At 32.2% G+C, this 13402-nt stretch overlaps 2 protein-coding genes and 1 non-coding gene across 4 annotated transcripts; 2 read left to right on the forward strand and 1 right to left on the reverse strand.

Annotated features, from left to right (window-relative positions):
- The first annotated feature begins 430 nt into the window (after positions 1-430).
- On the forward strand, positions 431-2933 carry LOC106755490 (CASP-like protein 4B1). Its single transcript, XM_014637660.2, has 3 exons — positions 431-820; positions 1557-1692; positions 2254-2933. The coding sequence occupies exons 1-3, from the start codon at positions 549-551 to the stop codon at positions 2443-2445; spliced, it is 600 nt and encodes a 199-aa protein (XP_014493146.1). The 5' UTR covers positions 431-548; the 3' UTR covers positions 2446-2933.
- A 136-nt stretch (positions 2934-3069) lies between these two features.
- LOC106755495 (probable WRKY transcription factor 33) lies at positions 3070-6143 on the reverse strand. 2 transcript variants are annotated; one of them, XM_014637666.2, is made up of 5 exons: positions 5625-6143; positions 5368-5529; positions 4221-4849; positions 3947-4108; positions 3070-3841 (listed from the first exon to the last, which is right to left on the reverse strand). In XM_014637666.2, the coding sequence occupies exons 1-5, from the start codon at positions 5832-5834 to the stop codon at positions 3406-3408; spliced, it is 1599 nt and encodes a 532-aa protein (XP_014493152.1). In that variant the 5' UTR covers positions 5835-6143; the 3' UTR covers positions 3070-3405. The 2 variants fall into 2 exon arrangements, with proteins under 2 accessions (XP_014493152.1, XP_014493151.1); XM_014637665.2 differs by having other exon boundaries at positions 4221-4852; positions 5625-6142.
- Positions 6144-6826: 683 nt separating this feature from the next.
- On the forward strand, positions 6827-6898 carry TRNAQ-UUG. The gene has a single exon. It is a non-coding gene; the product is annotated as a tRNA-Gln (tRNA).
- The last annotated feature ends 6504 nt before the right edge of the window (positions 6899-13402 follow it).

Below are 13402 nucleotides of genomic sequence, written 5' to 3' on the forward strand. Positions count from 1 at the left end.
AGTATTTTGACACGAGAAACTATTAATCTAATGAGTTGTTAATATACAATTAATGAAAGATTAAGATCGAGAGCAATGCATTTAAATTGATCTCATAAGATGTCTTTTTAATATATTTTATTAATTAATAAAAAATGAAGACAAAATTTGTATTTAAATAAACTAAATTTAATTAATGATGAATTAAAGTGTATTTAGATTAATAAAAAATTTTATAGAAATTAACTTTCCAATGTAGTAATCTCATTGCCATGCTGGCACTCCCAATCATGCATCATTGCCATCATCGCAACATTGCTGTGGCAGCTATATCATTCACTTTTTTTGTTATACTATCGCTCCTCCAACCAATGCCATCACGCCACGTCATCTTCGCTACTAATAACGCGCGCGTCAGCTCAGACCACTCTGTCACCCCGAAACTTCGATAACTTCCATAACGATTTTACCAACATTGCCACCTTACATTAGCAAACACAAAAACACCAAACTACGCTGTTTTCTTTCACTTCAATTCTTTCAAATCCCAATCCAAAACCAGACACAATATGTCAAATTCCGAAGAAAACTCGTCGCCAAAGATACATGTTCAGACTCCGCCAGTGGCGCCTTCTGCGCCTAGTGAGAGCCAACGGACGTCGGCTACCGGCGGCGGTGGAATATCCGGAATCCTGCGGCGGTGGCAGAGGGAGGACTTGATGAAGAGAGGGTCATTAGCACTGCGAGGGATCGCTCTGTTTCTCTCTTTGATTTCATTCATTGTCATGGCCAGCAATAAACACGGCGATTGGAGAGATTTCGATAAATATGAAGAGTACAGGTAGAAATCTGACGCCCCGTTTTTGGAATTTTGGATTAAGAACCATTGGTATTGGTCAAGATTTTTTTTTTTTTTTTTTTTAATGTTGATCTGAGAATTGAGATGTGAGATAAAACTATTCGTTGGTCTGAGTTGTTAGGATAGTTTATTGGTTTTGAGACAGATAAATGTTAGAAATATAATGTGTTAAATAAACAAGAAGGGTAGGTCTAACCAAAATGACTGGTCTCGTCTCTCGTGGAGTGAAACAAACCAAGGCTCGAATTTCCACTGATAGAGATTGTCACATCTTGTGTGTGAATTGTTATCTCCTAAAGGGAAAAACAGTGAGAAACCAACAAAATTATGAGTTTAATTTTACTTAACACCAGGAACCAATACACTTAAGAGAGCATTGAATATGTGAATTAGCTGTCAACTTGTTCCAGCTTAATGTATTGTCTCAGATTCAAACTTTAAATATGCAGTTATGTTAAAATGTTTCAAAACACTTGTCACTCCTAATAATGAATTTTGTCACAACTCAAGCAAGGTTATTTCTCACAACCACAAGGATATAGTACATGAGGTTTCTTCTTTTTTTTAATTACACTTTAAATAAATTCTATGTAAAATATGTAATCTTTATCATGACAATTATAATTGATTGAATCACAATACAAAACTTCAGTTTTAGATAAATAGATAGTGGATTCACGGTAGTGATGAAGTTGAATTGTGATTTGGAGAATGACAGGTACTTGCTAGCTATAGCGATTTTGTCTAGTTTGTACACTGGAGGCCAAGCGTTCCGTCAAATTCATGAACTTTCCACTGCAAAACAATTGCTTAAGCCAAAAATGGCAGCTATCATTGACTTTGCTGGTGATCAGGTTTGATGTCATTTTTCTCTAATTTCATCAATCCAGCTTTTTTTTTTATCATATGTCTGGTTCTATGACTTGTGAGGAGTCACTAATCAAACTCGGTGTTTTTAAGTCTAAGTTTGAATCAAAATTTGTTGCCCCCTTTGAGGCTGAATGGCTGAGAGCTATCACCAGTGTTAAAAGATTGGGTTGGAAACTTCTTACTTCTTTCAGAAGTTACCTCTACGGAAATCGTGAAAATGAAAGAATATCTAGCTTCAAATATTTAGTAATAAAATGAAATGTTTTTATAAGGATGAAGTGACGTTTTAAATGCTTCAATAATGCAATCACATGGGAGAATTTTATTGGCCTTAGTTTTGGACAAGTTAATGAGTCCAACTGATGGTAACACCATATAATATTCAGATGATCTATCAGTTGGTAGAGGCTTCATTTTGAATGACTCAAAGCTTTAAAGTATATTTGTTTATTCAAAATCACAACCTTTATGATTGGCTATGATATGCGAAATATTTGCCCTTTGAAGGACTACAAATGTTAATTGCACAACTTTTTTTGTTGCAGATTGTTGCATATCTTTTGATATCATCTGCTTCTTCAGCAATTCCATTGACAAATAGAATGAGGGAAGGCTCTGACAATATATTTACAGATGCTTCAGCTGCAGCCATTAGCATGTCTATTTTTGCCTTTTTGTCTCTAGCAGCATCAGCCCTTATTTCTGGCTACAAACTATCAACTCAACCTTATATCTGAAGGCGGAACTGTGCAAAACTCTCCCTATTATTGTTTCACACTTTCATACTTCTATACAAATCACATTTTTCTGTAAAGATGAGAAAGGGACTCAGACCTCACCTCTTTGCCTCTGTTCACATATTAAACAGTGAGATCTGATATTGATTTAATATACCAATACATGTAATGTTTAATCTCTTTTGTATTTGAAACTGTTTATTGACCAGTTTGGCCAAAAAAGAAAAACCAATGTGGGGAATGCATTATTCTTGTCTGACATGTGAGACACAGGCAATAGAAGTCAGAACTGAAGTTCATTTTGTTTCCATAGCAATAAAAGACTTGACTTGCTAAAATGTTAGATTTCAACTTTCAAAATTTGGACACCAGTTTACTACAAAATTATCTGGCGTGTAAATTTTCTGAACTGCCTCTTTTCTACTTAAATAAGAAGTTACTAAACATTTCATTATCATCAAAATTTGCATCAAGGACTATGTTTTGTTTTGAGGGCAATAAGGACTTTGAATTGAATATTTATCAAAATCTGAGATGGCGTTGTAAAATATGGAAATCCTGGACCTCCTGATATTCATCAGTCATCACAAATCATTTTAATGTAAACTAGAAGTAGAGACTGCATAGTGGAAATTTCCAGCACAAGCATTCTTACAAGATTAATTACAGAAGATTCTTCCAAGAAAACCTTTTCCCCTAAAATACAACAAAAGAATAATAGAATTCATCCGTCAAATCCTATGATAAAGATCAAAGTGTCTATTGGGAGATGAACTTAGCAGACAGGTAGTATAGCAACAATTTGCTGTCACTATGGCTGTAGTTCCACTCACTAATCTAAATGAGGTAACCAAGAAAACATTGGGAATTCTTTGTCCATATTCTGCTGCAATGAGTAACTAAAATCCTACATGCTATACCATAACATATCCAGGATAATATTAATAAGTAGAGCCAAATTCAGAAGTCCTTTGACAGAAATGACTGAAGGAAGGAGTCATCCTTTTTCTCATCCTTGGCATTTGAGTATGTAGCATGTGAGTACGGTGCATGATCGGTGTATGAACCCATTGATTTGTTGAGAGCCGATTGGCCAAAATTTCCAGGGTTAAAAGATTCTTGATTTCTGGTTGCTGGAAGTTTGGTATTATTGTAGAGAGAATTTTTGAAACCTGATGAGTTAGAATAACAGTTCACTGCAGAGGGTCTTATAGGAGCCGATATGTTGTTGTTCAGAGAATTTCTGTTCATGTTATAACTTGCGCTACCACGTGCAGCAGGAACATCATGGTTGTGTTTCCCTTCATAGGTTGTGATTACAGCTTTGATATCATGTGCAGCTCTCTCAACATGTTTTCTCACTGAACAACCAGGGGCTGTGCATTTGTAATAGCTCCTGCACATGGAATGTGAACAAGTTAAGTAATGGTATTGATGACAATGAACTGTAACGCTTAGAAGAACCATTGACTAAAGGTCTTTGTTCTCTTCAGTTAATTACCTTGCATTTGGGTTTCCTTTCACTACTTTCTGTCCATATTTCCTCCACCTAAAGCCATCATCAAGTATATCAATTTCGCTTGTGGTTTGAACTACAACTCTAGGCTCTCTCACAGTTCTACTCCCTGAGGCGGAATAGTCATCATTTTCATTATCTCCTTTCCTGAAACAACATGAATCAGAATTAGTTATATTATATTTCAAACCAAGTAAACTCTGCATTTTCATTCTAAAGTAGTGAATCAGGCCATTAGACTGTCGTTTATCGATCTTACCATCTTTTTGCCTCCGGTCCAAGGTTATCTTCATCTCCCCCAGAATAACTGGTTTGGGATGTTTGTTCAAACTCCTCCTCTCCTACAGAAGCTGAAGAATCTTCCTGCATGGAGAAACGATCCATTTGTGGATTGCCTAGGGTCACAACTGATTGATCAGAAATCCCAGAGTTTGTGCAAGATGAAGAAGGTTGATGAATTGATTGAGAGCTTGTTCTTCTAGTAGACTGTGGTTTTGGGTGGTTATGATGGCCCTTGTACACTATTTCAGTAATTTGGCCATCCAAAGACTTCTCAACTTTCTTCTTCACTGAACAATTTGGATGTGTGCACTTGTAATAACTACGAGGATTTTCACTCCCTTTCACTTGTTTCTGTCCATATTTTCTCCAGTTGAATCCGTCTTCCGATCTCTTTTGTTCTCTAACAGACTGAGATGCATTGGCGTAATCAAAACGACCAGACCCAGGAACTGAATTGCTTTGTAATTCTGACTTGTCCGATGTCATTTCTGCAGAAAAGCTCTGAATCGAAGGGTATTCAGATTTTGTTGCTGTCCTCTCAGATGAATAATCAGTTTGCTTTGAAGGTTCATTGAATTTCCATATATCTTGCTTCTTAAGAGGTTCCTGCTGCTCAAGTAAAACAGGTAGTTAGAATACAAATCCAAATACACGACAAGAATAACATGTTTCAAGTCATCAATAAATCAAACCTTCTTTACTGTGATTATGCAGTATGATTATATCATTACTATGGAGTTTATTGTTTGTCAAAATATAGAAACATACATTGACATACTTTTGGCTTAGACTTTTTCAACTTGGAATATGCTATTCAAGTTCTGTTTCAACCGTTCAAACCGTGTTTATGCCAACAAAAATAGTATAGGGAGATAGGATTAACAAAGAAGAAGATAATACAAAGAACCCTTAAAAACAAGTAAACAATAAACTGACCCCACAAAACGATCCGAGACAAAAAGAAAAACTATGAAGCTAACATTAGAAACGAGTCCAAATGTCTAAACAGAAAAGAGAATAGCAACCAGCCTCCAAGTGTATTTGATGATCAAAGATTAACCAAAAAGACACAGAAAATAATACTTTTTTAAGTGAAATAGTGACAAAAAGACAGCAGTGCTCACCACTTGAAGCATGCCTGAGGAAGATTGAATTTGGGTTTGGAAAGAGAAGTCCGAGTAGTTTTTCTCATCCTCTTTGTCACGCTGTTGCTGTTCTTCTCCTGAACCGCTCCTCCAGTTGAAGGTCTGCGCAGCCAAAGCCTCAGTAGTAGGAGATGCAAAAATCTAAAACCACACACATAACACCAAAGAAAACCTCCACAATTAGTGATGAAACCAAACCAGAGCAGATTATTTGCATGAGAAAGCTTGTAACTTACATTTGGAGAAGGCAAAAACAAAGAAGAGTTGAAGAACTCGGATGGGCTGAAAGCAGATGAAAAGGGCAAGTAAGAAGAAGGGGAGGGTGGAGAGGAAGAGAGAGGTAGAGAAGGAGGTTGAACAGACTTGAATTTTGGAACATCAAGTCCAAGTTGATGATGATTATACTCAGAAGTTCCCCAGTTACTATTATAATCACCCATGGTCATGTTAGTATAGTATTGATGTCTGTTAGAATTGTTGGAAAGAAGGTGAGTGAAAGATATGTTCTTGAGGGAAGAAAAGGATGGTAGGTTTTTAGTTTGTATTGGAAAAACAGAAAGTGGTGTGTGGCATGATATAAGGAGAGGAGACAGAAGTGAATAGTGATGATATAGGAGGGAATTGGTGCATGATTTTATGGCAAAGCTTGAAATCACCAGAAAAAAGTCTTGGAAGGTGCTTCTAGGAAGGTGAAGAAATGTTTGACCGTGGAAAACTCAATTGGGTCAAGACTTGTGGGTTTGACTGGGTTGCCTCAGCCTGCCAGCTACTTGCTACCACCCTTGTTCCATTATAACACAATTATTGGATGATTTTGTATAAGAAGAAATAACTATGTGGATTAAGATTATTTTTATCTTTAATCATTTTTATCTCAAGATAGATTACTATCATAACCACTTTCTGATCTCAAATATACATAAAAATATTCACAAGAGTAAAGTTTTTAGCTTTGAAAGTTAAACAGAATTTTGTAAAAAGGGTTAGTAAATGTGAATAGTTGGGAGAAAATTGGTGAGTCAAATAGCAGACAAAAAGATTTTACTTTTATTGAGAGAGGGAACGGCGGCTTGTAAAAATAGGATCTGTTGTTGGATTGTGTTGGTGTGTGATTATTTGGTGCCAATGTCAGGAATCTAATGTTATGAAACAACCTAAATATTCAATGTCTATCTTCAATTATTTATTGGACCGTTTTGTTTGAGGAGCTTTAGGTTGTTTTTCACTTCTGAATTGGGTTAAATAATTAAAGACGTTTCTTTTTTATTTGTTTATATGCCTAAAGATTTCTTCTTGGTTTGAGTTACCCAAAGAGATAAGGAGAATATATCATTTTAATTAATAATAGAAAATATTTGGCTAAAATATTGTAAGTAGTTCAGCATTAAAAATATACATGTAAAACTATCTTGTAATTTATGTTCTTCATAAACAAAAGGGTTCTATGGTGTAGTGGTTAGCACTCTGGACTTTGAATCCAGCGACCTGGGTTCGACTCCCGGTAGGACCTTTTTGTTTCTTACCATTAAAATTTTTAAAATAAAGTTAAATCTGCCTCATTTGATAGTCATCTAAAATATAATAAAAATAAATTTTTTTTCTAAGTTTATCTTCGAAACTTATAGAAAAATTTGTCTCTCTACTAAATATAGTTACAATAGAATAAATTATCAAAATTAAAGTTAAATGTTATTTACAATTTAATTTTCAATAAATCATAAATTATTTAAAAAGATTTAATCTTTTAATTAGGAGTACTCTTTCTTGCATTTTCATCTTTTCTTCTTGTATCTTTGAAATGATTAATATATCTTTATAATTAGAATAAAAAATTGCACTTGTGAGTTGTACTAAATGTGCATCGGGATTTTATAAGGTGCACAAACCTAAAATAAACGTGTGTTGTATAATATTGTATCTCCTTTGTTCACTCTTGTCACACTCGTTTATTCTCTTTCGCATTTTTGTCATCTTATATGTATGTTCTTGGTATTGGTGGTGATTCATGATTATGGTTCGTAATGGTGGTCCTTGTCATTGTTCTTATTCATGGTGGTGGTTCTTCATTTGTGAAAGTTGAGGTTCTCATTGAAAATAAGTGGAAGAAATTGAAAAGTTGGTGATTCTTAACCGGTTTTCGAAAGGTAGTTAAGAACATGTCAACTTTTGAAAGTCACTTATGAAAAAAAACGTATTTTGAAGTACGTTTCTCTCTTAACCGACTTTTGAAAGATGGTTAAGAGTTTACCAGCTTTCGAAAGTCGGTTAAGGAAAAAACGTAGTCCACAATACGTCTCTACCTATAATTTTAAATTTTATAAATTAAATTTATTTAACTATTTTTTATATTTATTATATAATTTTTAATATATTTTGTTGTTTTTTATTTATTAGTTAATGTTTAATGTGTCTTTATGTTTTTAATTTATTATTTAATATTTAATATGTTTTGTTGTTTTTTATTTATTATTTAATGTTTAATATGTATTTATGTTTTTAATTTATTATTTAATTTTTAATCTGTTTTGTTGTTTTCTATTTAATTTTTAATATGCTATTTTATTTTTATTTATTATTTAATTTTGAATTTGTGTTATTATTATTATTAGATAGAGGAATATTAGTGATAAATATGTTTATTGTAGGTTGTGATTAATATTATAAGATGGACAACTATCTATTTCAAGTAATGGATTCTTAAATAAATTCGAATTTCATGTTCGAATTTTCTTCTTTCATAAATAAAGGGAGTGGAAAGACGTTTATTTTGTTAGTTTATAAATGGAGTGGAAAATATAGGAAGTATAAACCTGATGTCCAATCTAGTGTATCCAAGACAAGAAAATGTGAGTATCCATTTAAGTTGCGGGAGAACCCTATTTTAATGGAGAGGGTCGAGTTTTAAAGATAATATGCAAATATCACAACCATGAATTGGCTTAGAATTTGGTTGAAAATATAAGAGAGAAAGGAGATGAAACTTGTGAACTGGAAGGCATACCACTTGAAAAGATCCAAGATAGATGTCAAGAAGGATCACTACTTGTTCTTCACAAGATAAGACCCAAAATTAGACTAAGAAATGAAATTCTATCTCAAAGAAGTAATGCAATTGAATGCGAAACACTCTTTATATTCAAATTTGAAGGTGTTTAAGGTGTTTAAGGTGTATGTACAAAGGACACCTTAGGTTGCTTATATAGCACTAGAAGATGAAGTAGGTGGAGAAAACTAAAGGATGTGCGACCTTCAAGTCTGGATAGCAGCTCTCAAGGTTGTTTTAAGTCTCACATCTCTTAATTCTACAACTTCTTAAGGGTATATAAGCTACCTAACTAATCTAAAGATCAAAACTAAAACTATACACGAGATAACTTGCACTACAAGCAACTAGAAAAGGAAAAGATAGTTATTTATTCTTCTTTCTTTTAAGTCCAAGATATGTGAAGTCCCATATTGCTTAAACCTTAAAGAAAAGAAGAATATATATATAAGCTTCTTTACAACCAAACTAAGAAAAAGAAACTAGAAACTAGAATAGGCAAAATAAAAGCCTAAGAAAAACCTATGCTATTCTTTTTATGCCTCTTATCACTCTTTAAATCTTCATTCTTACCCTATCTCTGATCATATCATAACATAATGATGCTAATATGACAACAATAAATCAAATATATAACGCAAGGTACATATACAAACGATTTTTAAGATGGTAGAGAACTAAAGTGCAGTAATTGATGAAGATGTTAGATCGAGATAAATACATCCAATGGAGTAGATGTTTGGACAATTTTGACGTGGTAAGTGACCTATTCTTGATACATCTTGATGTAGTGCAATTGTTGAATTTGTTTAATATTGTTTTCTTGATGGATACCACGTACAAGACAAACAAATATTGCCTCCCTTTGCTTGAGATAATTGGAATCACATCTACGGGGTTGACATTCATAACCAGCTTTGCATTGTTATAAAGTGAACGCTAAAATAATTTCACTTGGGCATTGGAAAGGTTCAAAGGATTATTTATGACATCTGAGAGCGGTGCACATGTTATTGTTATTGACAGAGACCTTGCTTTGATGAATGTCATTGGAAATGTATTTCCTGAAACTTATCAGATGCTTTGTAGGTTCCACATTATGAAAAATGTCAAAGCCAACACTAGTGCAGCGAAGGGAAACGACCGCGGTTGTTTTTGACTATACGTCGCGGTTTTAGAACCGCGACATATACGGGCGAGGTAAAAAGTCTGGGACTTTAGGTCGCGGTTCCAACCGCGGTAATAACATGGGGATATAACAGCGGTTCTTTATTGATCCGCGGTCAAAACCAATTTTTTTTTAAAAAAAAATTCGTCTAACCTTTTGGCCGCGGTTCCAACCACGGTAATAGACCTGCTGGAATCGCAGTCTATTCCCCTTTTTTTAAAAAAAAAAAAATCGTCTAACTTTCTATCGCGGTTTTGGCCACAACCGCGGCTTATTCTCCTGAAATTTTTTTTTAATAGCAGGTCTATTTTTGTGATATTCACTATAAAGAAAACAGACCTGCATATCAAACAATCACATATTGTACAAAAATTCAACGCAGATTCAACATATTCAACACAATAATCAATATTTATATCCAATTTCGATCCATACGTAAATATTCTGACTTATATATTCTACAAAATTACAAAACAAAAAAAAATTATTCATCATTTAAAGACAAATTAAGGTTAATTTAATTCAATCATACAATCATTCAATAAAAAAACATTGAAATAATCACATATATTCAACATAAAAATAACATTGTAAAATAAAATAAAAATTTAACTTTAAAATCATACCATCATAAAAATTATACAATCATACAAAATCTAAGGATACAAAATTATATGATCATTCAATCACATATTCAATCATACAAAATTATACAATCTAATAAAAGTAAAATTTAAACATTAATATAAGAACCTGATAGTGTGAAAAGCCAATAACAATGAACAACCTGCGATCAAAACGCTAGAAAATTCAACTCTAAAAAATTCAAACCTGTAAAAATATACAAACAAATATTAGTTTTAGAAATAAAAACAACGCAATTTACCTCTAAGGGGAAGAATAAGAAAAACCAATAAAAAGACGTTTCGAATGATTTTGATCGGTTAAAACTCTTTCTCAACGTTGACAATGGCCACGACATCGAACAAAAATGGGTTTAAACGGTGAAAAATGATTGAAAATGGAAGCAGAGGATCGCGTGACGAAGGAGGCTCTGAAACTGTTTGTGTGTGAAGAATAAGGAAGATGATGACATTGTTCCTGTGTCTTTTATTTTTTTAACCTAAGTCAGGGAATAAACCGTGGTTCACCACTTAACCGAGGCCTATTCTCCTGAAAAATAATTCAAAATACATCTGAAATGACATTTTTGAATTTTTTTTCAAACTTTATGCTGCGGTTCACCACCAAACCGCAACCTATTTCCTTAAATATTTAAAATTTAAGATTTTGTAGGTAGAATAGGTCGCGGTTCTGAGGGGAACCGCGGCCTATTCCACTTGCAAATTTCTGACTTCTCGCCAAGTCAGATCTGAAAAAATATTGCAGGGGAATAGACCGAGGTTCCCCTCAAAACCGCGGTCTATTCCCCTGAATTTTTTTTTTTCAGAACTGCTTTTGGGGAATGTTAGAATTTTGCAGGGGGAACAGATTGTGGTTCCCCTCAGAACCGCAGTTTATTCCCCTGAATTTTTTTTTCATAATTTTACAGGGGGAATAGACCGCGGTTCCCCTTAGACGTCTAATTTCTTGTTAAATAACACTATGAACCAGCGGTTTGCGAACCAACTCTTTGATCGTCTTTTCCTTTTCTCTTCGCTGCTCTGCATTTCCAAGTAAGTTTCCTCTCCTTTTAACTATTTAAATTTGTTTTTACTCCGATTAAAGAAATCTTTGATGTATTATCTCTCACTTGAACCGATTAAAATGAGTTTTCGTTGTGTTTTGGTACGGTTTTTTTGTTGTGTCTTTGTGTAGCGTAGTGCACCTTCTCCCTTTGCTAGTTTTCTCGTAAGAAAAACTTGCGTTTTTTGGATTTCTCACGACATTTCAATCCAAGGACGAATTTGGGTTGTTGCCCATGTCCATTCTGACCGCCAACGACAAAGTATACGATGAGAATACATTGTATTCTTTTCCATTGGCGGTCGGAATGGACCTAGGTAACGATCCAAGTTTGTCTTTGGGTTGAAATGTCATGAGAAGTCCAAAAGACGCAACTTTTTCTTACAAAGAAACTAGCAAAGGAAGGAGGTGTTACTACGCTACCCCAAGACACGACAAAAACCGCATCAAAACACAACGATCACTTCATAGACGTCGGTTAATGTACAAATCGACGTCTATGATGTCCCAAAGACATCGATTAATGCAATGTTTAACAACTTTATAGATGTCCCAAGTTTTACAGACCGACGTCTAAGATAAGATTTAGACGTTGGTTAGCGCATTGTCGGATGTCTTTGTAGACGTCGGACTTTTGAACTTAACCGACCTCTATATTGACATCGCACCTGCAAAAAACCGATGTCCCATTAACATCACCCGTATAGACGTCGGTTCTAGTGGTGACGTTAAAAGCCCAAAACAACTGACGTCTAAAGCTCTTTCTGCACTAGTGCCACAATAGTTAGATGGACCTCTTATTCTAACCATCTCTCTTAACCAAAATATATAAAATTATAAAATTAAAATAACCATCAAAATATAAATTTAGTAATTAAAATAAAACATTAAAAAATAAGACTATAAAATTCAAATAACAAAAAATACACAAAAATTATAAAACAAACCAAAACAATTACAAAATGCCAAAAAAAAATATAACATAAACAACTAAAAAAATTAACATAATTAATAAAATTTCAAATAAAAAAACACATAAATAAAAATACAAATACAAATAAAAATAATTACTAAATTAAAATTATACCAACAAAATTAGCAAAATTTGTTAAATTTCAAATAAAAAAGAAAAAAAAATTAAATTACAAATAAAAAAGTTTCAAAATAAAATAAAAATAAAAACCAAAAAAAATAATAATTCAACAATTTCAATAATTTAACAAATTTCGTAAAATTTCAAATATTTAAAAACATAAATTAAATTACACATTAAAAACAATTGCAAAATTTACAATAACCAATAAAATATACAGTAAACAATTAAAAACATAAAACAAAAATCATAAAATTTAAATGAACAAAAATAAAAAAATATTGTAAAATAAAAAGAACGAACAAATTATAAAATAAAAAACTCAAATATATTAAAAAAATAATACAACTGAAAATAAACAAAAATTATATAACAAAAAATAGTTACAAATTTTAAAAACAAAAAATAAATAAAAAAAATAAATAATTCAAAATAATTAACAAATTTCATTAATTTTGAAATAACAAAAAAAATAACAAATAATAAAATTTTCTAATTCAAAATAAAACACACAAAACAGAAAAAGAAACAATTAATAAAATTTAACGAAATTCCTAAATTTTCAAATAAAAATAACAAAATAACAAATAAATGCAATTGCAATATTTAAAAAAATAAACAAAAATTAAATTAAACAATTACAAACAAATAACAACAATTCATATAATTAAAAAAAATAATAAGAATTTAATAAATATTGCAAATTTATAAAAACAAACAAAATATAAAATTAACAATTAAAATAAATAAGCATATAATTTAAAATAAAAATAAAAACAAAAATTATATAACAATTTTAACAATAGTAAAATTATTAAAAAAAAAGACAAAAATAATTGACGTGTCTCAAATCACTTCTCTGTCCATATTCAGTCTTTACATGTTAGAATAAGTTTAACTATAGACATGTAAGTATTGCATTCTACCTTTTATTACCTAATAATATTTTATTTTGGCTATTTAAACAAAGTTAAAATATATTTGTTAACATAAATATTTTTATTTAATAGATACATTATAAGAA

This window comes from Vigna radiata, unplaced genomic scaffold (assembly GCF_000741045.1).
Source record: "Vigna radiata var. radiata cultivar VC1973A unplaced genomic scaffold, Vradiata_ver6 scaffold_417, whole genome shotgun sequence".
Classification (NCBI taxonomy): domain Eukaryota; kingdom Viridiplantae; phylum Streptophyta; class Magnoliopsida; order Fabales; family Fabaceae; genus Vigna; species Vigna radiata.

Bases quoted from the DNA above. Each gene is read 5' to 3' on its own strand.
- LOC106755490 (XM_014637660.2), top strand. From the start codon at position 549: ATGTCAAATTCCGAAGAAAACTCGTCGCCAAAGATACATGTTCAGACT. The intron at 821-1,556 runs GTAGAAATCTGA...GGAGAATGACAG, and splicing joins GATAAATATGAAGAGTACAG to GTACTTGCTAGCTATAGCGA. The intron at 1,693-2,253 runs GTTTGATGTCAT...TTTTTGTTGCAG, and splicing joins TTGACTTTGCTGGTGATCAG to ATTGTTGCATATCTTTTGAT.
- LOC106755495 (XM_014637665.2), bottom strand. From the start codon at position 5,834: ATGACCATGGGTGATTATAATAGTAACTGGGGAACTTCTGAGTATAAT. The intron at 4,109-4,220 runs GTAAGATCGATA...ATGTTGTTTCAG, and splicing joins GGACCGGAGGCAAAAAGATG to GAAAGGAGATAATGAAAATG. The intron at 3,842-3,946 runs GTAATTAACTGA...TTCCATGTGCAG, and splicing joins AAAGGAAACCCAAATGCAAG to GAGCTATTACAAATGCACAG.